General features: G+C 41.9%; 2 protein-coding genes across 2 annotated transcripts in view; one reads left to right on the forward strand and one right to left on the reverse strand.

The window, feature by feature from the left end:
* Positions 1 to 1,171: 1,171 nt before the first annotated feature.
* Positions 1,172 to 2,854, reverse strand: esm1 (endothelial cell-specific molecule 1). Its single transcript, XM_008326050.3, has 3 exons — positions 2,261 to 2,854; positions 1,735 to 1,878; positions 1,172 to 1,627 (listed from the first exon to the last, which is right to left on the reverse strand). The coding sequence occupies exons 1-3, from the start codon at positions 2,697 to 2,699 to the stop codon at positions 1,533 to 1,535; spliced, it is 678 nt and encodes a 225-aa protein (XP_008324272.1). The 5' UTR covers positions 2,700 to 2,854; the 3' UTR covers positions 1,172 to 1,532.
* Positions 2,855 to 3,381: 527 nt separating this feature from the next.
* Positions 3,382 to 25,758, forward strand: part of LOC103390261 (probable E3 ubiquitin-protein ligase HERC1) — a 40,883-nt gene continuing 18,506 nt past the window's right edge. The window contains 44 exon segments of the mRNA XM_017038728.2: positions 3,382 to 3,851; positions 7,627 to 8,214; positions 8,331 to 8,775; positions 9,261 to 9,356; positions 9,457 to 9,636; positions 10,075 to 10,287; positions 10,592 to 10,690; positions 10,791 to 10,887; positions 10,981 to 11,124; positions 11,244 to 11,371; positions 11,626 to 11,770; positions 11,872 to 12,043; positions 12,198 to 12,332; positions 12,410 to 12,575; positions 12,967 to 13,092; positions 13,173 to 13,394; positions 13,493 to 13,645; positions 13,820 to 13,952; positions 14,073 to 14,276; positions 15,121 to 15,348; positions 15,665 to 15,838; positions 15,958 to 16,072; positions 16,450 to 16,567; positions 16,742 to 16,943; positions 17,073 to 17,373; positions 17,465 to 17,513; positions 17,589 to 17,634; positions 18,360 to 18,616; positions 18,722 to 18,922; positions 19,022 to 19,142; positions 19,257 to 19,497; positions 19,593 to 19,762; positions 19,857 to 20,009; positions 20,097 to 20,194; positions 20,315 to 20,410; positions 21,369 to 21,536; positions 21,644 to 21,883; positions 22,438 to 22,521; positions 22,613 to 22,832; positions 23,325 to 23,604; positions 23,947 to 24,731; positions 24,813 to 25,032; positions 25,739 to 25,756; position 25,758. The exon segment at position 25,758 is cut by the window's right edge and continues 148 nt beyond it. Of these exon segments, the coding sequence (XP_016894217.1) occupies positions 7,658 to 8,214; positions 8,331 to 8,775; positions 9,261 to 9,356; positions 9,457 to 9,636; positions 10,075 to 10,287; positions 10,592 to 10,690; positions 10,791 to 10,887; positions 10,981 to 11,124; positions 11,244 to 11,371; positions 11,626 to 11,770; positions 11,872 to 12,043; positions 12,198 to 12,332; positions 12,410 to 12,575; positions 12,967 to 13,092; positions 13,173 to 13,394; positions 13,493 to 13,645; positions 13,820 to 13,952; positions 14,073 to 14,276; positions 15,121 to 15,348; positions 15,665 to 15,838; positions 15,958 to 16,072; positions 16,450 to 16,567; positions 16,742 to 16,943; positions 17,073 to 17,373; positions 17,465 to 17,513; positions 17,589 to 17,634; positions 18,360 to 18,616; positions 18,722 to 18,922; positions 19,022 to 19,142; positions 19,257 to 19,497; positions 19,593 to 19,762; positions 19,857 to 20,009; positions 20,097 to 20,194; positions 20,315 to 20,410; positions 21,369 to 21,536; positions 21,644 to 21,883; positions 22,438 to 22,521; positions 22,613 to 22,832; positions 23,325 to 23,604; positions 23,947 to 24,731; positions 24,813 to 25,032; positions 25,739 to 25,756; position 25,758 (8,001 nt within the window). The 5' untranslated portion in view covers positions 3,382 to 3,851; positions 7,627 to 7,657.

Genomic DNA, 25,758 nt, shown 5'->3' on the forward strand with positions numbered 1-25,758 from the left:
CACTCAAAGCTAGTACAGAAAACTATTCAGACAAATTTTCTCCCACCACTGACATTCTTCAGCCTGGGGACCTGTCTTCACTTTTTCAGTTTTTGGACTGACGGTGATGGTATTTTGGATGTTTTTTTTTCTGCATGGGAACAAATTTTTGCTGGCATTAGTGGAAGCTGACAGACTCAGGATGCCTGGCCAGGGATCTTGGCATTAAAAGCCAGTTCTACTACTGTATTCTGATACACTGTTACCACCAGCAACATCCAAAAAATAGTTTCTGCTCAAGAATGTCAGTTCCTCCATACTTTCCCAGCTATTTAAATAAATAAATTTGACAGAAATAATAACAGAAATAATTCTCCGATTTCCCATAGAATTATTAAACAGAATTAAATCCCATACATATGTTCTACGTCCTTTCTTCTATAGTAGATGTCACTCCCTTTAAATCAGCGTTTTCCCACAGTTAAAATACAACTAATGATGGTCAAAATCAAGTCACCGATTGTCACCCAACGACGAATTAGCAAAGGATTAGCAATTAGCAATTAGCAACGTTTATATCTTTGGTTCAAAATGAAAATCACAGACTAGTTTTATATATAAAAGAACATCAAACTAAGTATATTAAAAACAAATAAAAAGGTGCAAAGGTCTATCTTATACAGCCCAATACATGCAGTGTTGTCCAAAGTGGGGGGCGGGCCCCACTTTTGCACAGAGCTATTGAGTATTTTTATTTCCTATTGTTATTATTATTATTATTATTCCTATTATATATATGTATTTATACTCATATATTCACTTATATTAGGAATTACATGGTCTTAAATACTATTAGTCACACACATACTTTAAGTAAAAATTTTGTCCTTCAATAGTCCTAGAAATAGGACAAATAGAATTTTTTTTTGCATAATTGCAAACATAAGATGTACATTTTAGTGTTCAAAGACTTAAAAGTCTCAGTTAAGATCACGTAGATTTTCCAAGGGTTCCACATTTGAATCTGTGACGCCGAAAGAAATTTCAAACAATGTCCAGCTCAGATTCAAGGGTAAATATTTAGTTACATAGTACTGTATAGTATTTATAGCATAGTATTTATTGATCTTAACGCAGCGATACAAATGTTCTGTGATGTAGATGTTAAAAAAAAAAACAAAAAACACAGGAGTCATTTATAACTTTGGTTTAATTGTTAGATCTTTTTTACATTTGCTGGTGTCTTATACAACATATACGGTGTTTGTCAGCTTCTTAGAGTACAACCTCAGACTTCTTCGTCTGTAAAGTATAAAGGCACACTAAATATAGATAAATACAGCAATGGAAGACAAACAGATCATTTTCAATTCAAACTCAAATGCCCGTCTTTCATTAGATAACGTGATATGTCAAACAAAGACCAAGCAGACGGAATAGAACTCTCCAAGTCTGTGAAACATCCGTCATCGAACATAATAAAATACATCCATCTTCTTTTTTTTAATTTAATGCTACATTCACACTGAACAGAGAGATTTTGTCAGCAGTTGTCAGCGGGGGATGAGCCTTTTCTGGGCAGTCGATCTGTCCGTCTGTTGATCTCTGTTCTGGGCAGAGTTGACCTCCCCGGAGCCCACCTCTCCTCCTAAGGATACCAGGGCAGAAACTGACTTTTACATCTTTGTGTTTTAATTCATTTGGTCAAAAATGGAAAAATAAAATTGACTTTTTTTGCCCGCCCTTTTTTTTTACCTGCTTGTGGCTCAGTCTTGAGTTTCCCAGCACTTTTTGCAAAGAATTTGAAAGTCAGACAAGCTCCTGTCTCTCTGTCACAAATGCCTCCTTTGCAGCTGCAGTTCTGGCGGCACTCGAGCCCAAAGGTTCCGTAAGGACATTCTGCACAGAACAAACAACAACAACACAGACACTCAGCAGAAATAAAGCACTATACTGTAAACTGGACCTGAATGGAACAGATGGAGGATTCGCCTCTTGGTTCCATGTCAAGGCTCTGACTGAGTGACCGTGGGCAGCAGTGATGAAGTGATGACCAGGGTTCAGTGGTTTTAAATCACATTTTAAAGAATCGGTATATCGTTATATCGCTATATCGTTACTAAATATGAGACGCGATTTTGCTCCTATTTATTATGTGACAAGTTGAGGTCTTGGAAAGACTGAATGACGCGGTGTGGTGCAGCAGAGCATCCCTGTGTTGTGACTGCAGCAGGCAGAGACAGCAGGTGTTACCCCGGGCTGCCCTGCTCCCTTATCCTACCTTTACAAATGCCATATTCGTCTCCGTAATCGTCTTCGTCCTTGTAGAACTCGCAGTATAATCCCGGACCACACTTGACTCCGTGCATCCCCGACACTGTGCGGTAACAGTGCTCTCCTCTGCCGGCTGCGCAGACCTGGCAACAGCCGCAGTCATCCAGGACTGACCGTGCGCACCTCTGCGCCCCGCCGCACAGCTCCACGCTGCATTTGTCCGGGCAGTTCACAGCGTACTTGACTTCGGTGCCCCAAGCCTTGGCATCCTGCACCAGGAGTGAGGACAGCACGGTGATGAGGAGCAGAGACATCGCCGGATAGAAGCAGACAGAGTCCAGGGAGGTGGTGGAAGGCTGCTGTCCTTTGGTGTTGGAGGTCGGGGAAGAGACAGACGAGCGCATCAGCTCCGAGAGACTTGACTGGAGTGACCTGCAGGTCTTCATGTTGCGCGGTTATCAGCGATGAACAACTTTGTTTTGCACATGGTTGGCCCTCGTCAGTTTCCTCATTCCGGTGTTGTCGTCCCTCTTGCCAGTCAGGACCCTTTTTAGAGATCCGGCTTGGAAGTGGGATTAACTCTACACTGCCATCCAGGAATTGAAAAAGGGTTGAGCTGATGTCATACTTTGTTTGGTTTGTTTTTGTGTGGGTGAGGACCCCCCCCCCCCCCCCCCCCCCCTCAAATCAGACAGACACGTCCCTGGGTTTGACCCAAAGATCCATGCACATGACCGAATAGTTTTATTTGCTCTTTACGTAAAACGTATTAAATATTCCATATATGAAGAAAGGAAAAACATATATATTTAAAGAGAATGCTAATAAAACAACTTTAGAAATTATTAACAGACCAGTGGAAATTATTAAAAAAATTAAAACATCTATGCATTAAATTTGTAACCAACCTAACATTAAAGTCAGAGGTTGTATACACCTTAGCATCAGTAAATTAAATGGTAAACATGTCAAATGCAGTTTATTTAAAGGTTCATGTAAAAAAAGAAATTTGGCATAATTTTGTTTTGATTATTAAACTAGATTTAAATTTAAATACGTATTAGGTCATTAAAATGTAAATTAGGTTCTTGGGCTCTTTGCATTATTTAGATTGCCTGATGAAAAAGCATTTTCTTAAAAGCTATTGGAGAAAACACGAACCCAACTAAAATAATCCGATTTTCTGGAGGTACTTTGTGTAGCACCATCCGAAAGTGTCTATCGCTTGATAGAAGTTATTAATTAGTCTGGCAAATAGGAGTGGAGTGAAAATTATATTTCTGTCTACTATTTGTTTTCATATTTGTACATACCCCTTAGCTCTAGGTTCTTTCACCTCAAAATATTTTTACTCTCTTCTTGCCATCCCTTAAAAATCATTCTAGGTCCAACAGTGGTTCTCTCTCGGGACACAAGAGGGCGGTATGGTTGCCCTCCATCGCTTGTCACCCTCACTGCTCCAGCAGCTTAAGGGAACGAAGAAGAAACGGGAAGAAGAGAAGGTTGAAGTGATATTTGCGTCTGCTGTGAAGCGGCACCTCCGTGAGACGGGACAGGTGTCGGAAAAACGTCTTTAACGGCAGATGTTTACTGTCAAGGTGAGTCGCATGTCCACGGCCTGTCTTCATGTTTTAACACTCAGGGTAGACACACTGGCGCTGCCTTTACCGGCTGCGGGAGCTTTTTTTTTTTTTTTTTTTTACTGACAGCAGCTTAGCAGCGAAGGGGCTTGGCCATGTTTGACAGCAGCGGCACAGACAGGCAGAGACAACATACGAGGACCAGAGACAGAGACAGAGACCGAGACAGAGACAGAGACCGAGACAGAGCCCGGCTGCTAATGGTGCTGCTGCAGTGCAGCCTGTCTTAGCTCAAGCCGTCACTGCAGAGAGATGCAGACGAATTACATGATAGCTGATAGTCCAAATGTGTATGTGACACGGCGTAGAACGCGTTATAAAGTCACTTCTTGGTGACTCCGTCTGTCAAATGGTGTGTGGGCGCATGTGCCTCTTATTGGTGATGTATATAGCGATTCTGTGTCACTAGGCTGACAACGTTAGGCTACAATGTTAAACATACATGTACGTTTTTTGTGTAATTAAAAAAAATGGACGTAGTTAAATAAGCAGCCTATGTACAGACCTTTGTCAGTGAGAAGACCGTATTTCAGGCGGTGGTTTTGGGACCACTGTTTTTTAAATATGGCGTTCAAAATGTATAGCATTAATTGCCCCAATAAAATAATAATATCAATAGTTTGTAAGTTGAATTAAAAAGAAATGAATGAGTATTTCTTTTCCTGAAAGGCAACAGTTTCAGTAGGTACTTTCTGTCTGTCTACAACCGAATAATGTCGGTTCAATAGGTGTTGTTTTTGTTCACTGACTTAACATTGGGAGATCAGCGGTGACGTCACAATGTTGGCAAACCTTCAAAATCACGTGTTATGAAAACCTTAAGTCTCCCTTTGCATAATAATGTTTATTATGTTTTATTTGTCATTTTGATTTACATTAATTACAGCGTGTACTACGGGGGGTAGTATTTTGTAATTGATCTTCTAGAAATCTTTAGGTAAATGTTGTGCGAAAATTTAGTGGGCAATAGCCTACTGTTTACCCACCTGTACACACACCCAGGTATGCTAAGAACCAGTGGAGCTGCGTTGTTTGTGTTTAAAACATTACTAATTACAGAGCTCTTAAGATAATTATTTTAAATGTCAGACATGCTGCTTTGAATAATACACACTACATCTAATATACTCTGGAACATGAACAAGGTGCTTGATTATCAGTCAAGGTCACTGTGGAAACAAACCCAATGGCCTCTTTTTGAAATAGCAACATCTTCCAGCTCAGTTTGAAGGACTGTTTAAATCACAAGGTCAATAAAAACGCTTCTGGACCGTTTCCCAGAACGGCCCAGAAAGTCACCTAATGAAGATGTGTCCAAGTGACATTTAAGATATGGGTCTATCTTGAACAAAGTTGTTCATGGAAGTACTATGTGCTAAAACATGGTCTTCTGCAGAAAGAAAAAAAAATGTTTGCAGAATTTTGTGTGTGTTTAGAGCAGTGGTTCCCAAAGTGGGGTGTGCAGAGCTGCTGCAAACCTGAAAATGAAAACTCACAGCTGCAACCCTGATTTGAGGAAATTGAAATCTGCAGCCCAAATCAAAATCTTACAGCAGTGAGCAGGATTGGGTGAGCACGAGAATAGTCCTGTCTAGAAAAGTGTAGCACAGCAGAAAGAAAAGTTTGACAGTGTCAATAAATTCCAGGTTTCCCTGAATATTTTTGTCTTCTATATATATTTATGTTACTTGTAATCTTCCGTGGCTGTGTCAAACATTGTTGGTATTTTGGCCCCGTGGGTAGTCAACTACAGGCAGAAATAGCAAAAATGCTATTCTTGGTCAGAGGAGAAACCATATATCCCCACGGATCTGAGGCAAGACAGGGGAGACGTCTGAGGCTCTGTGACTTTGCACTACGGTTAAAGTGTCATGTCACATTTTTTGGCCGGCGGTAACTTAAATTCTCTCACTCGTGCCAGTTCGAATTTTCCTTGCAAGTTTCAATAGCCGGGGTCCAGTTAAGAGTTCGGTTCCACACATGAGCAGCTCCTCGCACACGTTTAGTTTACTGTCCACGTCAAACGTAAAAATTAAAATCTAACTTAAAATAACAGTGAAATGTACGGTTTCCCATACTTTCAAATTAAATATGAATTCAAATGTTGCTAATGTCATGAGAATAGTTAGCTCACCAGCATGCCATGAATCTGGCAACCACCATTTTATTTCTACATCCACCGAACAACAGCATTAGACCTGCAATGGTCTCTGCAGTGGATTCTGTTTCAGATCAATATTCGTACAATAACTATGACGATTGCATTTTGAGTGAGAGACAGATGATATGAATGAATCAAAGGCAGGATGTTGTTGGAATTACCACAGTATAATATATATATATATATATATAAAATCCCTGTAAGTGGCAGGAATTCCTTAAGTGCCACAGCGTTGAAGGAAGATGATTGTGAATGCTGTGCATTGAAAAGCACAGTTGAGGATTGTTGGACAATAGTCCCTCATTAGCGTGGGTATGTTAGATGCAATCACAGGGTGAGATGAGCTATTTCAGTAATGCACACTGCGCCTATGGCACAGTCCTAGATGCTGAAGCAGAGCCAACACTAGGGAGAAATCTGACACCTTGACAAAGGGTTTACTTATCTGGGAGATGCATTACGTCTGGCCCTTAACAGCAAATGTTGTCTGTTTGTTAATGATGTTGATAAATCTGTAAAATCTACATTTTTATTTTAATTAAAGCTCAGACTGGTGAGATACGGCAGAACAACACATAGTTCTGCGTTGGATGAATCAATAGCACATGTTTTTTGTCAGCCTTTAAGGATGTAAGGTGAGCTAATGGTGTAATATCCCAGATATGGCCATACGTTTTTGTATTGTACTTGATAATTATGGTCTAAAAAAAGAATTTTCAAAATTCATGATTTGTCTGTCAATAATTAAATTAAGCTTTTTTTTCCAAATTCATGTGTATTTGAGATGGATTTTAATTTTTGATTTTTTTTTGTTTCCCAAATGAGAATTCAAATGCAGAGCAAAACACACATGCGGCACAAAATCAAAACCCACAGCAGCGATGTTGATTATTTATGATGTCAATAACATAATAAAATGAAAATATCATTTATTCATTGTGATTTGTGAAAGATGAGTGACGTCTATCTATTTTGTATTTCTCACAGGGCTGTCAAGAGTAACATTTTAGTTTTAGGAATGAATTTGTAAAAAAAAAAAACTAGATTAAAATGATATTGTATTTTAACGTAAAGGCAGAATGATGCACACTGTATATTCAATAACTCTGTCCATCCACTTTGCTGTAATACACAGTCGTAATACACACGTTATTTACACATGCTGCCTGAAAAGTTTTTATTTCACCCAGAGGTTAAAATACCGTGTCAACGCCTAGCACGTGATTGTGGGGTTTTCAACTTCAGGTCAGCTGCCCATCTCGTGTCCTTTTCTAGAGCAGGGCAGTAAGTATGTCTATGGCGGACAGGGCTACTGACTGTAGACCGATTAATGTGGTTGAGGGCAACTTGCAAAACATTTTTGATCAACTATCAAAATGCACAGAAACGGCTCAAATCCAACTCTGTGATGACAAATCTTGCATATTTTTCTCGAGATTTTTCTGTATTAATATTCCATCGTTTGGATCAGATGATGATTATTCGTGATTAAATGTGATTAATCGTTTGACAGTCCTTAGTTTCTCTGTGCTTGTGCTTCATCTAATCCCAGCGTGTCCCCCTCTCTTTCAGGTCTACATTACAGCATAGATAATGCCCAGACATGGTGCCTTGTCAGACCCATGTGTTGCTAAAGTGGCAGGAGCATTTAAACAGCTCCTGGGCAGCAGAAGACGGCGTGGACACGGCCAAGAGGCACAGGGCGGACGCACTCTACAGGAAACTGCTTCATGACAGGGAAGTGGTGACTCTGGCCCAGCCCGTTCAAGAGCTCATCGGCCCACGCCTGCCCGACTTTGAGTGTGATTCGAGTGTCCCGGCGGAGAAGGAAGAGTATCTGTCGTCTCTGCTTCATAGTCAGCGATGGCTGGCTCACCGCATGCTGACACAAACCTCCTACACCCTGAGCCTCCACCACCGGCTGGTAGTTCTTCAAAGGATCTACTATGCGCTCCACAGCAAATACCACGACAAGTTCCGCATGCAGCTGCCCTCCCACTCCACGGACAGCGGGGCTGAATGTGGGCAGCTTGAGCTGGCCTCAGAGCCCTGTGTGTCGGCGGCAGCCTCGAAAGTCAAGTCGGGGACAGATGTTCTTATAGAGATGGGTGTGAGGACGGGTCTGAGTCTGCTCTTCTCGCTGCTGCAGCAGAACTGGAGGTACGCTGCGTCCGTGCACCCGGAGTCGGTTCTTTGCAACGATGAGATGTTCTTATAGAGATGGGTGTGAGGACGGGTCTGAGTCTGCTCTTCTCGCTGCTGCAGCAGAACTGGAGGTACGCTGCGTCCGTGCACCCGGAGTCGGTTCTTTGCAACGATGTTCTTGCCACGGCGTCGTCAGTGCTGGCGTCACTACCACCACTGTCTCTGGCCAATGAGAACAAGATCCCTTCAGTGGGGCTGGACTGTCTGTCACAGGTGGCTGACTTCCTCAAGAAGACGTCAGTGAACACTGGGGCAGGTGGGGCAGACCCCACGGGTCGGAGGTTAGCGCTGGAGCTACTTCTTGGTCTGGCCATGCAGAGAGGCTCTTTAAAGTTTCTTTTGGAGTGGGTGGAGATAGCGCTGGCTGCTTCCACTTCCTCCTCCACCTCCTGCTCCTCTTCCTCCTCCTCCACTCTGTCTTCCTCTTCTTCTCCATCCTCTCTGAACTCACAACAGGCAGCTTGTGTTGGGTTTGATGTCATTTATCAAACCCTTTACCAAATGAGGCAATACTCGGTATGTCACATGCTCCTTAAGGGTCGTCTATTTTCTCCTTTTCCCCCTTTTTCTCTTAAGCCACAGTTTCTACAATGAAGTTATTTTTGTCACAGCTGTTATTTTTAAGTTGTTAGTCTGTAATTTTGATCTGGTGAAACAAGTTTCTCACTGAATACTATGCACTTTCTATTTTCATAACTGTAAAACTAGATCAGATGTAGTAATTATAAATTCATTATTGCAACAGTTAACTCCTGCAGTTCTAGATGAATAAATTAGGCCTAACCTTTTAAAGCCCTCTGCCTATTAATACAGTTAACTCTTCAGTGACACATCAGTTTCCTCCTCTTCTGTTGTACTGTATGAACAAACACTGAGTTTACAGTTAAGCATTAACACAAAGTCAACCTTCTTGACTATTTTTTTTACAAATGAGTGGCCTGAACAATACTGCAGTACTTTGTGTCGGTATGCTGTTAAAACCTGAGATAAATTCTTCCCAGGGTTTTCGCGGAGACTCTGTAAACACTCAGGTGCTGAAGAAGGATGCAGACGGACTCTGTCGTCTCTCCCAGGCAGCTCTCTGTCTCTTTGAAGAGGTACAGTAGTGAACGCAGTCCGACGCTGTACCGCTGCACATTCCTCGTGTAAATGATAGTAGTGCTTCACACTAATGACCTGCGCTGTTTTATTTTTCAGATTTGTAACCTGGCGTCCTGCTGCCTGTGCTCTTGTGGCACCGACGCAGGTTCTAGTACGGAGAACGACAACGTCCTGGTCTACGTGTGGGGCAGCAACAGCAGCCATCAGCTGGCAGAAGGAACCCTGGAGAAGATCCTGCTGCCAAAGCTCACACAGGGGTTCAGTGATGCTCAAATGGTGAGGCTACACCGTACTGAAAGAAGGGACACAAGCGTCAAAGTAACATTATTTTTTATAAAGGTTTTATTTTGTACACTTACTGTGTGATTTTACATCTTTGTAGTGCTGTCAAACTTAAAACGTAAATCTAGTTAATTAGATCAGATTAAATTTTTTCATTATTGCACATGGGCAGAATTAATATTATAATAAAAGAATTTTAATTAATCGTGATTAATCAACATTTAATTTACCAATTAATTTAAAGCTCTACCATAATTAATCTGCACTAATATGTGATTCTACCATAAGCTACAAAAACAAATGTTTTTCTGAGCTACCAGCAGCAAAACTTTTTATACTCCCACAAAATTAATTACAAATAAATACATAAATATTACTACATTTCACCTAACCATTCTGTATTGTATTAATTCTTCTTTTTAATTCTTGCAGATCGAGGCGGGTCAGTACTGTACCTTCTCAGTCTCTGCTGACGGTTCAGTCAAAGCGTGTGGAAAAGGCAGCTACGGCCGCCTTGGACTGGGAGACTCAAATAACCAATCTATGCCTAAAAAACTGGTGCTGGAGCCGCATAGGAACATGAAGAAAGTGTCGTCTTCTAAAGGCTCTGATGGCCACACTCTGGCCATCACGGTGGAGGGAGAGGTGGGAAGTTAAAGCACCTGCTGTAGAATAAAAGCTGTGTCATGTCATATATTTGTATACGGTTTTTAATTTGTTATTATTATTATTACTATTATTATTAATAATTATTATTGTTGTTATATATTATTATTTTAATATATTTTCATTTTTTAAATTCAAAATATTTTTTTCCTTGATCATGATGTGACATAATGACATACACAACATGAAGTGTGACCCGTTTTATTTCATTTAATGAAAGCTATGGTATAAAAATTTACATATAAAATAGCAAATGTATGAATTTATATACACCCTATATTAGGTGTTCAGCTGGGGTGATGGAGAATATGGGAAGCTGGGCCATGGCAATAGTGTGACTCAGAAATATCCCAAAATCATACAAGGACCACTGTTGGGCAAAGTAAGTGCAGGAAAGCTATCTTTAAAAAAAAAAAAAAATCTTGCTTTTCCAGATGTACTGTGTGTCAATATATTTAACATGTCGTTTGTGTTTCTCTCAGGTTGTAGTTTGTGTGTCTGCTGGCTATAGACACAGCGCTGCCGTGACTAATGACGGAGAGCTTTACACCTGGGGAGAAGGAGACTTTGGTCGACTTGGTAAACACGACAGACTCGAGGACCTATTCTCACTTGGCTTGTTTGTCAAAGGAAAAACAGTTCCTAGTAACACACGTGTGCTTTCTGCCCCAGGCCACAGTGACAGCCAGAGTCGGAACATGCCCACACTGGTGAAGGACATTAGCGGTGTGGGTCAAGTGGCCTGTGGTAGCTCTCACACCATCGCTGTGGCACAGGACGGTCACACCGTGTGGTCTTTTGGTGGAGGAGATAATGGTACGTTGTCAGCTGTCACTCAGTCATGGACTGGAAGGATTTTTTTTGTGTGTGTTTTCTGCTTTAAAAGTCACTTTTAGTTTGATGGTCGTTTCACTACTGGGACTCATGCCTTGCAGGTAAACTGGGTCACGGAGACACCAATCGCGTATATCGACCCAAGGTCATAGAGTCTCTGCACGGATTCATCATCAGGAAAGTGTGTGCTGGCAGCCAGTCGTCATTGGCTCTTACATCTGCTGGACAGGTGAGATTTAAATGTATCATTTAGAAAGTTAATGTTAAAATGTCAGCCTTAGTCTCTTAGTCTGCAAAGATGAAATGATCATGGCTTATTTAATACTGCATGTATGAGGTTCCAAATCAGTTGATTATCAAAAAACGGAAGTTTAAAAATTACAAATCATGAACTTATTCTAGATTCTCTGTTGATAATCTGTTTATCAGTTCATCAGTTGTTGAATTGATACCAACGTTCTTTTATATACATCGTCCGTCCAGGTGTTTGCCTGGGGCTGCGGCTCCTGTTTAGGCTGTGGTTCTTCAGAGATGACCTCTCTGAAACCCAGGTTCATAGAGGATCTGAGTGTCACCAAGATCATTGATATCTCATGTGGAGACAGCCACTGTCTGGCTCTTTCCCATGGTAAAGAATAACACCAAACACCTGCTGCTGTCATGAAGGATCTCAATTGTAGAAACAAACGGACGTTTCCTCATGTTGTCTTATTCTTCTTTCATTCCCAGAAAATGAAGTGTACGCCTGGGGAAACAACACTATGGGTCAGTGTGGACAAGGTCACACGTCCACACCAATCACCAGACCTAAGAAAGTCCACGGTCTAGAGGGGGTGTCCATTCAGCAGATCACTGCTGGAACGTCTCACAGTCTGGCCTGGACTGCAGTTCCAACTGACAGGTGGAGTCTCCACATGACCACATCTCCTTCTCAGAATCCACTAAAAGAACTCAATCTTGTCAGCTGTTTTCTCAGCTCAGATACACTGAGGTGAGCACCAGCATGATGAACATGAACAGCTTTTTTAAGGTACTTTTTTCCCCATTTTTTCCAGGCAACTGGTTGCATGGCACCGGCCCTTTTGTGTGGACTTGGAGGAGAGCACTTTCTCCTATCTACGCAACTTTCTGGAAAGTTTCTGTGACGGACTCGGAAGTGACGTGCCTCCAGCTCCATTCTTAACCAAAAAGTATGTCTTGACATGAATTAAAACAACATGCTAATATAACACAGGTACAGTACATTAAATCAGCCTTTGTTTCTTAGGGAACACCATCAGTTTCTGCAGCTCTGCATGAAACTGCTGTCCATCCACTTGTCTTTGGCCCATGCTGGAGGAACAGGGGCCACAGTCCTCGGTGCTCAGAGCAGACCTCTAAGGAACCTGCTCTTCAGGCTCATAGACACTAACATGCCGGACTCCATTCACCAGGTGGAGTAACAGTCTTCCTTAATGTAGGGACACATTAATACTAATACTATAATTGTATTACTCGGAAATTACTTGGAATTTCCAGCAATAATACTGTAATTGTATTCTCGGAAATTACTTGGAATTTCCAGCAAACACAATTTGTTTGGCTTAAAACAGTCTTCCATTAATTCTCCAACATCCACATTTATCTCCAAACCTACTCCACCTTAACTGCCCCTCTGATCTGCTCATTTCAGTCAGGCATCTGGACAAACCCCTAAATATTTCAATCATATTGCAGTGGTCAGATTAGATGGATGACAATACTTTTGTTATTAGACTCCTTGTATTACAGTAACCAGTGAATGTGTCCAGTGAATACTCACCTGGTCTCCGTGTCCATCCTCAGGCAGTTCTAAACACACTCTCCATTGGTGCCTCTTTGCTGTTGCCTCCACTGAGGGAAAGAACTGAGCTGCTGCTCTCACTTCTCCCTCATGGCCCTCAGAGTTTGAATGTCCTCTCTAAAGGCCAGGTATGTCCATTCACCACTTATTAAGTCTAAGTCTTTTTTTTTATTCAATACTATTTTTTTTTCTGTCTCTCTACTGGTAGCGTCTCCAGTTGGACATGGTCCTCAGCAGCCTTCAGGACCAGAGCCATGTGGCTTCTTTACTGGGTTACAGTAACTTTGGTGAAGTAGCAGCGCTCGGACCTCCTCTGACTCCTGCTCTGTCTGCACGGCCGCCTTCGTCATCTTCCGTTGAACCTTATGATCCCATGCACTTAGCAGAGGTGCTGCTCAAAACCCTGCTCCTCAGCATAGGCTTTTACACGGTATGGAACTCATTTCTTCACTGTCCGAATATTTTCAAAAAAACGTGACTGCGTTTAGGATTCACTTCTTTGTTTTCTTTTGGTATGTGTTGAAACAGGAACGAGCATTTGGAGAGTTAGAGAAAAACAGTGACAAGCAGGTCAGTAATGACAGCCAGGAACGGACGGACCCTCCCTGTCACTTCCACCAGCTTCTGTCTGGACTCTACAAACATCTGCTCGCACACTGTTTCATCAACTCCAGCCCTGAGGTGAAGCACAGTCACGACTGAAGATATAAACCACAGCCGATAGAGACGTTTTTGTGTTTCACATTAGCACTGTTAATGTTGCACTAGCCTTTATTTTTTATTTTTCTATTTTTACTTGGAGCTCCGTGATGTCAGAACTACTTTTAGGTTCTCACTGACTGTGCTGTTCTGTAGGATGACAGCAGTGTGATGCTGCTTCGTGAGCATCTTTACCTCCTGCTTCCCTGTGCTGCTGAGGCCCTGAGGAGATCCACCAAACTGTTAAAGGACAGTTGTCTGGATAAACACATCATCCTGAAGCTGGAAAGTAAGAATGATGTTAATGTATGTCCGTATGTGTGTGGACACACACCAAGAAACCCATAGAGAAAAATTCTGTTTTGAGTCTGATATTTAATCCTCGTCATTTTCTCCCTCGTTGTTCCAGTGGTGTTGTACAGCTCGGTGGCTGGCAGTCTGCTGTGCCAGGTGATGTACTCCTTACTCCTGCTTCCCCTGAGCACCGTCCAGCCTCTCCTCAGTCACCTGCTGGCCTTGTTGGAACACCTGAATGATTTCAACAGGTTACTGCCAGAGACGGCCTTTCTGGAGGAGAAAGAACTAGGGCTGAAGGACCAAACTCCCAGCTCAGGTCAGTACACAAGACCTTCTCATTTTAATGATGAAGGGCATTGATGGCAAAGCATTATTGTATATTTGATGCAGTTGAGTAGAAGGCAACTGGACTGGCTTGGTTTCTTGAAGGCATTTCAAAAAACTAAGGCCTCAGAAAAGCTGGTTGAAAAGAGAGTTGTTTTTGTGAAAAAAAGATCAGCGACCACACCCTGACCTAATGTCATGATTCTGTGATCAGGTGACCAGGGTTAAGGTGCTAATCAGGGGTTGTGTGAGTCACATTGGAGGTTGGTATAACCTGAAGGACACAGTCTGCTGTGTGCTCCTTGTCTTCCTTCAGTCTTCTTGCCCTTTAGATGCAGTTAAAGGGATATTTCCAGCAGTCAGTCAATGCTGATTAAAACGAGAGGGGAACAGTCTTTTAAGAGTCAAGACAGTCCATTTCAGTCAGTTCTGTTGTGTAGCTGTTAGCACGCCTGGCTTGAAAGCAGAGAGCATAGAGTCCTTGGTTTGATTCCCAGACGAACCACATGCTTGGCGCCTGTTGCAGTAGTTCTGCTGTTCACACAAGAATTTACCAAATATGGGATCAATAAAGTTCAAATTATTTATTATTGTTATTATTTGCCTTCAACTTAACTTCTACTCTGTATTACATTATTTTCTGCACTTTATGTTTTGGCTTCCTCTAGATGTTGTTAACCCCAGTGTGGGTTCAATAAAGTTCAACCTTAACCTTAACTGCTTCAGACACAATGACCTACATGACTGAGAACCCAATTAGATGTTCTCAAACTTGATTATTATTATTATTTTTTTTAGAAGCGCACCTTAATAACACAGATCAAACTTTTTTACAGATAAAACTGAAGGAAACACGGGTCCTGAGCAGCAGAAGCAGCAGCAGCAGCAGCAGGAGGAGTGGGTTTGGCTCTTGGACCTGGAACGATCAGTAGCCCTGGCTGTCGGCCGGTGCCTCGGTGGTATGCTGCAAGGCCCATCACCCTCTCTGCAGGAGAAAACCTCAGACTACTGGCTATCAAGTGTCCTCCTCAGGAATGGCCTCGAGACGGACTATGAACAGCTGGGTAGTAAAGCTACCTGTTTTCTCTGTCTCTGCATGAACATGTGCTAATGTTTTGGTAACTGGAAACCATTGAGTTTCTCAATGTAGACCATGTGTCAACATTCTGTTGAAACTCTGAGAGAAGGCAACATTGTGGGGGGGGGAGGATGAAATAAATTCAAAAAAGTTTATGCTGTAAATACTGTCTTGGGAGGATGAAATAAATTCAAAAAAAATAAGTTTATGCTGTAAATACTGTCTGTTCATAGAGTCAAAATACAAGTTCATACCAATGAGTTGGTGCTAACAGTTAAAGTTCTTTCTGTGTTTGACTGTAGACTCAAGCATGGCATGGCTGACTGAAGTGGTGCTACTGGGCAGCATCGATGCCCGACTGACGGAGCTGAGCGTGAATGAAGAAACCAAGACTTTACTGGAACTGGCACTGGGACCGTCCCGAGGAGCTGCGTTGAAGCTGTGGCAGAAAATGGAGGAATACGCTCACAGTAAAGGTGCGACACTGCTCACACAGGTCACATCACTCTGCTGACAGAGACTCCTGGTCTGACTCGGGGTGTGTTACCTGGTGACTGGTTGTTGTAACTATTTTGTCACTTTGTTGTGGGAGCAGAATGGGAGAGTGCAGGGTCTTCAGGCGACGCTCTGCTGCAGGCGGTCTGTCGTTGCAGCCTGGCTGCTCTGCTAAAGCACACAGGGCTGCAGAATGAGGCCTGTTGGCAGGACAGGTGGGTGACCCGACAGTTGGGACTTTTCAGTATTTTTATATATATATATACGTATATATATAATCTATAGTGACCTGTAAGTTGCAAATATGTTGGTTTTTTCTTCTTCCCTAAACATTTTTAATAGGTAGCAGAACTGTAATATTAACTGAAATTTTGTAACTAATGTAACTAATATTCCAGCAGAACTGTAATATTAACTGAAATTTACCAACTCATAGAAGTCATGGGTTTAAAAAAATCTAAAGTTAACTATGCCCAAATTATTAGATCTGTCTGATTCATGATAAAAAAGTGAATAAAAATGTAATTTCTGTCTTAATTTTGAAGGATTGTCGCAGAATACTGAGCTCTATTTTCACTTTACCCTGAGACAGATATGAACCGTCTGAGATTCTGTTGGATGTCTATGAAATGGTTTATAAAATCCGAAGCACGCTGTTGGCTCATAAAAACACTCTGAAGACTTCACAGACACACACTGCTCCAAAACAGGTACCAGAACTAACTCAACCCTTTTGAATGTCTTCATTAAACAGAAATAGTGCATGAGTTGTTGCCACAAAGCATTTTGTTTTAGTTTTTTTTCCTGGACTGCTTCAGTGTTGCTTTTTATTCTTTGTTTTTTTGTTATAAATAACAAAAGTATTTGTATTTATTTTTTTGCAGGCCGCCCAAACTCCTCAAAGTCCTAATGCAGACAGACAGATGCCAGGGACATCTGTGGAGCAACAGGAGAAGGACCACGTGCAGCAGTCAGTGAGTCACTGTAGTCGGGAGGTGCAGGTGACACCGCCTCCCACAGCCAACCACAACCAGGAGGAGGTGGAAGAGGAGGATACGTTTGGCACTAGCCGTATGTACCTGTCAGGTTAGAATATGTGTCTGAACTTCAGAATTGTTCAAATAAAATAAAGACATAACTTCAGGAAGCTTGTTTTTAAATGATAGTACATGTAAAAAGTCAACCATTTTTTAAGAGAAGCTCCTGTCTGTGCAGAAGTCTTGGAGTCCTTCATGGCCACACGGGAGGCCATGCAGGTCCAGCAGAATGTGACGGTGTACGAGTCCTTTGGCACGTCCACGCTCCAGAGCAGCGTGGAGAGTCCTGGCAGTCCCAACAGGGAGCCAAACCCCACGCAACACTGGGAGAAGCAGGGAGATAGTGAGGAAAGTTTGTCTTTCCCTGCAGCCTGCCATCTGGTGGTGTCCCGCTGCCTCTTTCTCCTGTTGGGAGTCAGGCCGGCCTGGGTGGAGCCCAGTGAAGAGGAGGATGGCCAGGCTCTGAACACTGGAGCGAGGTAGAAACTGTCTTATTGAAGCTGGATTGGACTGGTTTGTTTGATGGCTTGTCTTTTCTTCAGTTAAGTCTCCAAATTATTCTTCTTACAGAAAACAAACGTCTGAATCTTATCACACAGTTATGGAAGGCACGAAACAGGTCGGTTTTACTCGCAGCCAAAACGTCTCTTCTTTTCCACTTTGGTGCTAAAATTATTTCTGTTTCTCATTATAGTCTGACCAATCCAAAAACACAGCCGCACCCTCCAAGAGTAAAGTTGGTGAGTATATCCAATTAGTACTTCTGTCATTTAAGAATAAAAAGCCATGCTGGTTTAAATGTTACACCACAAATGATTTAAATCTGTCAAACAATTTAAAATGTTTAATTAATTTGAAGGAAGCCATACATTAAACATAATTAATCATTTTTAATTATTATTATTATTATTATTATTGTAAATAATCAGAATTAGTCATGACTCATGGTGAAGAGGATTTGATGTCAGCTGAAAGTCTGACCTGAGGTCGAAGTCTCTATACTGTTATTTTTATTTACTTCATTCATATGAAGGTAATCTGACGATTTTTCAAAAAAATACATCTTTCAGACTCCAAATCTAACAGACTAAAGCCTAAATAATGTTTTATTTGAGAGATCAGTGGATGGACAGTGGTATTATTGGGTATATGGTGTGCATTATTCTAATCATAGTGTGTTAAAATTGTACTCTGAATAATTTGACAAACTGATTATCGTGCTGTGTTATATGGATAGATAAGATTATATTGTTGTCTTCCAATCTTGTCTTCGACCTTGTTTTTCTAACAGTTAGTTGAGAAATGCTACTGTCTGAACAGAATTTGTTAACACATTATGTGAGAGAACTCACACCGAGATTGTTTTTTTTCCCCAACAGAGTGACTTATAAATGATTGACAATGAAAGGAAAAAAAAAGGTGTTGAGCAACAATTGACTTCTATCCTGTGTCGTGTCTGTCTCAGCGTTGCCTCTGTGTTCTCTGGGTATCATGAAAGACGCCTGGGATCGTCTCCGGCAGTGTATCATCCCAAATACCACCATACCCCACTGTGGCCACAACAACCTGCAAATTCTTAACCAGGTGTTCCACTTTGCATGTGGGACCCTGATCATTCCATCCTCCTCCTGCGCTGCAACATTTCCTACTGCACAGACGAGCCATCAGACCGACCCGAGGGCCATCACTTCTGCAATCCTGCAACAGCAACAAAGAGCTGAGGTATAACTTTCAGCTTTGTTTTTACTTTTTTTCCATTTGTGATACATACTCTGATCACCAGTACAGTGGGATCTCACTCGATATTATTATTTTTTTTGTAATCAGATGCGTCTTGAGGCTTTTTGTCAGATGTCGTCCTTCTTGGCCAAGATGGAGGAAAAGAGCAGTGGACTGACGGTCGTGGCCCCTCAGTTTCCTGCCTTGCTGCAGTCCGTTCAGCTCCAGTTCCTCTCTGGATGTTTCAGTTTGGGATCACAGATCCTTGGCTCTCACACTGAAGCCTATTATGAGATCCAGCATTACTTGGTAAAAATTCTGGGAAAAAACCCTCCAAAAATGTTACCAGCTGAAATGGAGGAAGAATGACATTTATACATAAATCTAACTTGTTTGTTTGTGTTTCAGTCTGGCACCTGCTCAGCTTCCTTAGATACACAGAGAGCACTACAGTCTGCAGCTCATACTTTCTACCAGCAGGTGGTATGTGTCCTTAGACAGAAGGTTTTGTTGGAAAGAGACCATTCAGGTATGATAACACTCTGTTCACTTGTTTTTCATCTGAGTATTACACCGGTGTTGTAACTAAGTCCTCTGTTGACTACATTTATTTTATTTATTTCTTCATTTTATTTATTCTCAGGCTCCTGTCAGCACCTTCTCCTTGCCACAATCTTTGCACTAAATTTCTCCTACCAACCAGTGGACCTGGTTCTGGTCATCAAATGTGGCATCCTGGAGGTCCTTTCCAAACTGACCAACAACAGCTGCGCTCTGATGAACCAGGGCTGGTTTGCAGCCTCAACATCTGGGTCCATGCTGCTGAGTGGAGCTGTTAGACTAGCATGTCGACGCCTGCTTCAGATCCTGACTGTAGCTGCCAGGTGAAAATAGAAAGAAAACTTTAGATCTGAGAGTAGTCACAACTTTGACTGAAATACCTTTTATTTTGCCTCCACCCTCCAACTCCTCTGTTCAGCTCCTTTGAGGATTCGCTGCCCATTGATGTGTCTGATGCTCTGATGGAGGTGATGTGCGAGCAGCTCCAGGTCGTCCTCCACGCTCTCTACCAAAAGCAGCAAACGGAAAGAGGAACAGCTGAGAGAACAGATCCAGACATGATGCACGGCAAGAGCGTGGATCTAGTTGGTGTGGCATTTCTTTTAGATTTTAAATTAATAATAAAAAAAAACATTTTTGTTTTTTTTGTGCATCTGTTTCACTTCCTGTTTAATTGTTTTAGGTCTGGAAAGCAGCAGAGCCATTGAATCTCAGCTGGCAGATTTCCTCGTCTTTCTAAGGCGTGTGCTGTCATTGAGAGTGATGAGAAGAATTTCTACTTTTGTCAAATGGGTTGATCCCATCATGGCCATCATCATACCTAAGTGCCCTTCAGGTAAAAATGCTTATAAACAAATACTTGAAGTAGTGCGTATGGTGTTTTTTTTTTGTTTGTTTTTTAACCAACTCTGCTCTTTTTCAGGCTCTCCTTGTTTCCAGAACCTTCGAACAAAGCTCTTGGCATTTCATATTTTAGAAAAACTTTTACCTGCCTGTTCTGAGCCCAGTCAGATTCAACAGGTATAAAATACGACTTAAAATAAATCTGAATTTTTTTTTTTATGAATTAATTACTCTTTTGATGCTCTCCTGGTGTTTAAACTCCCCTCCCCCTTACTTTTTTCTTTTGTCATTTTCCAGATTGTTAAACAACTTTTCCAGCTTTTACCCGTTTACATGTGGGAGGAGCCTCTAGAAGAACGAAAACGCCAGGAGAAGGTTCCAAAAGATGCTGAGGTAATGAACACATAGTCCCAACAATTATACAAGGTAACTGTGGTAGTTTGGAATATTTATCCTTCTAAAAAACTGTGGTCACCCATGTCTAATTCTCTACATTATGGACACATGTTTACTGGAGGTAGTCCAGTCAAAACACTACCATTAATAATGAATCACAAAGTAATTTTAATTTCTGAGGCCTTGAGTTTGTTCTGCCGATTAATAATGGTCATAATGGAAACATCAATCTGACTGGAATTCTGGACAAAAAAACAATATCTATTCATAGAATATATATATTACATATTCTCCAATGAAGTCACTAAACACTTCTGTAAGTGGTGTTTCCACCTGAGAATTCTTTCTCTATGGAATTATGGGTGACGTCTTTCACACCAGGTCACAACCTGTTTTTTTTTTGCCTCATTCAAAGATGCAGAACATGTTCTTGTTCAAGCATTTTTTGAGAAACAAAAATGTGACATATAGACATGCAGTGTGTACAGGCAGGGTAGAAACCAAATCACTGTGTTTAGTGAAAAGTGAAAAAACACTCACACTGGCAGAAATAAATGTGAAAACAGCAGGGATGCACAATAGAACAGATGGGCATGTTTACCATTGTGTGGGCAGAGTGAAAAGACACTGGTGAAGTTAGAAAAAGGCAAAAATAATGACAGAAAGGATTACATGCCCTTTTAATAACTCACTTTGTTAAAGTCTAACATTCTCTAACTCCAGGAAGCAAAGAAATTCACATACACTCACACACAAAAATAAACAAATATTATTAACGATTATGTTTATAATTATTTGATTTTCTTGTTTAACTTCCAAAAGAACAGAAATAAAAAAAATTCCCAGGGCAAACTTTGAAAATCACTGTCAGTTTAATTGTCCATTAATATTTGTGGTTAATAAACAGTGCTAAACTCTATATAATAACCATGTTTACTGACTGTTTGTTCTGCAGAACCCAGGCAGCCAGGATGAATGTATTCCTATTGGGGATTTTTCCTTTGACCCACAAAAGATCGTGTGCTGTTCTCTGGAGAGCGGCAGCGTCCTCTCCCACGGTTCTGGAGGGAAAGGTTATGGTCTTGCCACCACCGCTGTCACCTCTGGCTGTTTCATATGGAAAGTATGGACTGGTGTCTTCTTTGTCTCTTTTCTTAAGAAATCTGTTGGTTTTTTTAAAATATATCGTGTAGTTCGAGAACTTGACACGTATCTGACTTCTCTCCTCAGTTCCACATTACCAAAGAGAACAGAGGCAACGAGGGCACGTGCGTGGGCGTTTCACGGTGGCCTGTCAAAGATCACAACCACCATACCACCACGGACATGTGGCTGTATCGTGCCTACAGCGGGAACCTGTACCATGGAGGCGAACTGGTCCGCTCACTTCCATCTTTTAGCCAGGGTGACACCATCACCTGCATCCTGGACATGGAGGCTCACACCATTTCATTTGCTAAGAACGACAAGGTCAGTTGACACAAATGCTGGAGCAGAGGTTTTCAAAGTACCTCCAGGGGCGCAAGAGCACTTTATGGAAGGAGCAAAATGAGGAAATAGAAATATGAGTGTATCACAAATTCTGAGTAACAAAACAAACAAGTGATTTATTTTCTATTTTTTATCTGTCCCACATAACTTGCATTACATCCATTATGAGTATCAGAATTGAGTAGCACACAACACAGCAGCCAATAACTGAACCAAAAAACACAAGAAACAACAATTCTCCCAGTGTGGGATCAATAAAAATGGTGTGTAGGTTTGGTAGGATTCTGTCATATGCCCCCTAGGGGACGGAATTTTTTTCACGCCCCTCCATTGAAATAATATTGAGAACCTGAGAACATTGTATGAGTTGCTGCCACCTAGTGACTGGAGGCTTGTTAATCGTTTAAGCATTACAGCAGCCTGCCCTAACCCCTGTCACCTCATCACCGCAGCCCCCATAGTGCCCCCCCCCCCCAATATTTGAGAAGTACTGCTGTAATGTGTTAGTCTGACTCAGTCTTGTTTTGTTCCAGGAACCAAAATTGGCATTTGAAGGTGTGGTCGCCTCTGAACTGTATCCCTGTGTAATGTTCTACAGCAGTAACCCTGGAGAAAAGGTTAATGTTCCACTGAACGTATACAAATACCCCATTGGTCGATTATGTTACTGATAAAATTGATGACTGATTTACTGTAAAAATTTCCCAGGTGGCACTGCATGACCTTCAGATGAGAGGCATGCCCAGTAACCTCCTTCCTGGAGATCCTCTCTGCAGCCCGAGGATGATGGTGCTCCTGGAGTCGACGCTGCGGCTCCTGCGCAAACTTCATCAGAGTGATCACTGGGCCTCGCACATCAACCAGTACATCCACAGCCACCTGGAGCTCATTGGATTCTATTTAAAGGAGGAGGATCCAGGAAACATGGGTTGGTTTCAGGGTTGGTTTATTTCACGTTGGTTACTTTTGTACCTTTTAATAAAAGTTTACATCCTTGTGTTCTAAATTTCCAATCCTTCTTGGTGTCATTTGACAAGACTGGTGCCAATCCTAGCAGCAACCATTGTCCAATCCAGGGTCACTTATATATTGCATAGATTCACACACAAATATATCAGTGATCATTGAAACTTTTGAGTAAACAATTAACCAAATCTCCAATCTGCATGTTTTTGGACCAGATATTCCACATCCGGCCCTGGTCCATCCTACAGGTTTTAATGTTTCACAACATTTTTTTTCTCACTTTATGTCTTTAAAAGTCTGAAACTGGAGAATGATAGTGGGTTTGTGAGAAGAACTGGTTATTTCTTGCTTCAAAAGTCTATTATGTAACCTTTTACTTAAATAACAGTATAATATTATAATTTTTTTATGTCTTTAAAAGTCTGACTTTTGGATTTTTCTTATCTTTTCTCAGGCTTTGAGACAAAAGAGAATGAAAGAAGCAAAGACTCGTCCGGGAACGTCACAGGACCGTCGCCAGCACTTCGCCAGCCGTTATCAGAAACCAAGTTGGCTGCTTTATGCACCGAGGTGTGGCCTGTTCTGGCCCTGATCGGAGGAGTGGACAACGGTCTGCGGGCTGGTGGTCTGTGTCTGCACAAACCCAGCGCTCGCAGAGCAATTCTCCTGGGCGTGTTGAAAGAAGGAAGCTCCACGGCCAAGCTTCAGTGGGAGGAAGCAGACCTCTCTGTCAGGTATTTACAAACATACATTCACACACAGGTTCATTTTGTCACTAAAACGTTTTGTTTCTTAAATGTGGGTTTATTATTAACTTCCATTAAACAATGATATATTTTGTTCTTGTCCTGGTTCTTTCAGCATCTTTACTATTCTGTATGATTCCCTTCTGTTTTTCTTCCTTTTTGTCCCCTGTAACTTGTGTAACATTTTATTTTACTTTCATCTGATCTTAATTTCTTCTCGCTCCCCCCCCGCCCCCATCTTTCTTAATTCCATTAACCCCTTGTTGAATCCACCCTGCTGTCAATCCATGCTCTGTCTGTGGCTTCTTCCCATCCTTCTAAATAACTAAGCTCCATGAATTCTTGGTCACCCAGCGACTCGCCAATCATCTCGCTGGAGCCATGCGACATATCCTGCTGTGACGTCACCTGCATAGGAGGCCTCAAACCAACAGTGCTGTTAGATCTGATTTATTTGATGGGATTTCTAGAGGAGCAGGGGTGGCTGGGAGCCAGCGCAGCCCCTAAAAGAATATACACGGAGGAGAACTCAGACACACAGACCAATCTGGATGAAGAAATGTCCGACGAAGTCAGATGGCTGACAGAAGATGAGAGAAGAAAGTTAAAGGATCAGAAGTTTCAGACGGACGCCAGCGCTTCTCCATTATTGACCAAAGACGCTGCAAAAGACCCAAACCCTCAGGAGTTTTCCTCTCTGCCCCTACCTCACTACATCTCTCAATCCTCCAAATCGGACGCATTTGCAGTTGAACTGAGAGCAGTCAGAGTCTCATATCTCCTCATCGGAGCTTTGAAATCTCTGACTGTAATTTTTAGCTGTGAAAAGCTCTCCGATGTGCTCCTGGTGCCGAGACATGACCTTTCCGGCTTATCATTAAGTCCCGTCTCCGGTCAAAACCTGAACCCGGACGAGGCCAAGTCCATCTCCAAGCAGTGGGATGAGAAGGCTGAGCTGAGATCAGTGCTGCAGTACGTGGTGCAGAGCATGGTGAAGTGGGCAGTCAGGCCTTGTCCCATCAAACAGAGCCTGTCTCTCATGGACCTGGAGAGAGCTCAGGTCATGATCTACAGAGGAGCCCTGAACAGACTGCATGAGGACAAGGACCACAGAGGTATTATCAAACATTTACTAAAACAATCACTCTGACCCATTTAAACGTTAGCTGTTGAATTTCATTTTCACTATCTTCCAGAATCAGGCCACCACCTGTTCTCTCAGCCCATCTCCAAGTCCTCCAGCTCAGCGTCCCTGTACAGCGCTGGTTCTGAAGGCACTGCCATCTTCGGCCAATCGAACAGAGCTTCTGCGTCATCCTCAAACACAGACTTGGCTTCTTCTCTACCAGTGGCAACTTCTTTGCAGGCAGACTGTTTGGATAATTTCAACCCTTTCCTTCCCATCAGTCTCCTCCAGTGAGTAAATCATCGTGTCAGTCTGCAGCGTTACATTTATTTAAATAAAATAAAAGTACTTTTTTGTTTCTCACTTTTTACATTGCACATAGTTAACACACAGTTTCTAAAGATAGAAGTCTTTCAAAAATTGTTTGTGTTTAATTTTTCTATGCTAATCATCTGTTGTGAAACAACAGACGTGCTGCGGACAGAACCGTTGTTGCTCCCAGATTAATTTTTCTTACACACACATTTAAACAGGAATTGTGGTCAAGTGTCTTTTTTATTGATTGCTTCAGTATGTTTTGGCAGCACCAACATTCCTGAAGACAAAGGAAATGGTGAGTTAGATTCCAGTGTGTGGAGCAAAAAAACAAGAATGGGAATTCTGCTTCTCCTGTCTCTAGTCCTAGCTGCAGCTTTTCCTGCTTGTTTTTCTTCTAACCCGTCCAGTTTACTGAGTGAGACAGCAAATGGACAAACAAACTTGCTATCTAGCTAGCCACACGACTGCAAAGAAGTAGTTCAAAATAATACAAATAAAATAAGGTTCAGTTCACTTAATGTAAGAAACATTCACACAAAACATATTCAGACACTGGTTATTTTTAAGATAGATAAACAGACGTACTTTATTGATGAGGTTTGTTAACTATAATTTCTGCTAGTGCAGCTGATCTTGCGATGTTCATCAACGTATACACTGTATCTTCAATCCTTCCAGGCACATGGTACTAACTCGGT

The sequence above is a fragment of the Cynoglossus semilaevis genome, chromosome 14 (assembly GCF_000523025.1).
Source record: "Cynoglossus semilaevis isolate Cse_v1.0 chromosome 14, Cse_v1.0, whole genome shotgun sequence".
Taxonomy (NCBI): Eukaryota; Metazoa; Chordata; class Actinopteri; order Pleuronectiformes; family Cynoglossidae; genus Cynoglossus; species Cynoglossus semilaevis.

Bases quoted from the DNA above. Each gene is read 5' to 3' on its own strand.
- esm1 (XM_008326050.3), bottom strand. From the start codon at position 2,699: ATGAAGACCTGCAGGTCACTCCAGTCAAGTCTCTCGGAGCTGATGCGC. The intron at 1,879-2,260 runs GTAGGATAAGGG...TGTTCTGTGCAG, and splicing joins CGAATATGGCATTTGTAAAG to AATGTCCTTACGGAACCTTT. The intron at 1,628-1,734 runs GTAAAAAAAAAG...TGGTATCCTTAG, and splicing joins CAAGACTGAGCCACAAGCAG to GAGGAGAGGTGGGCTCCGGG.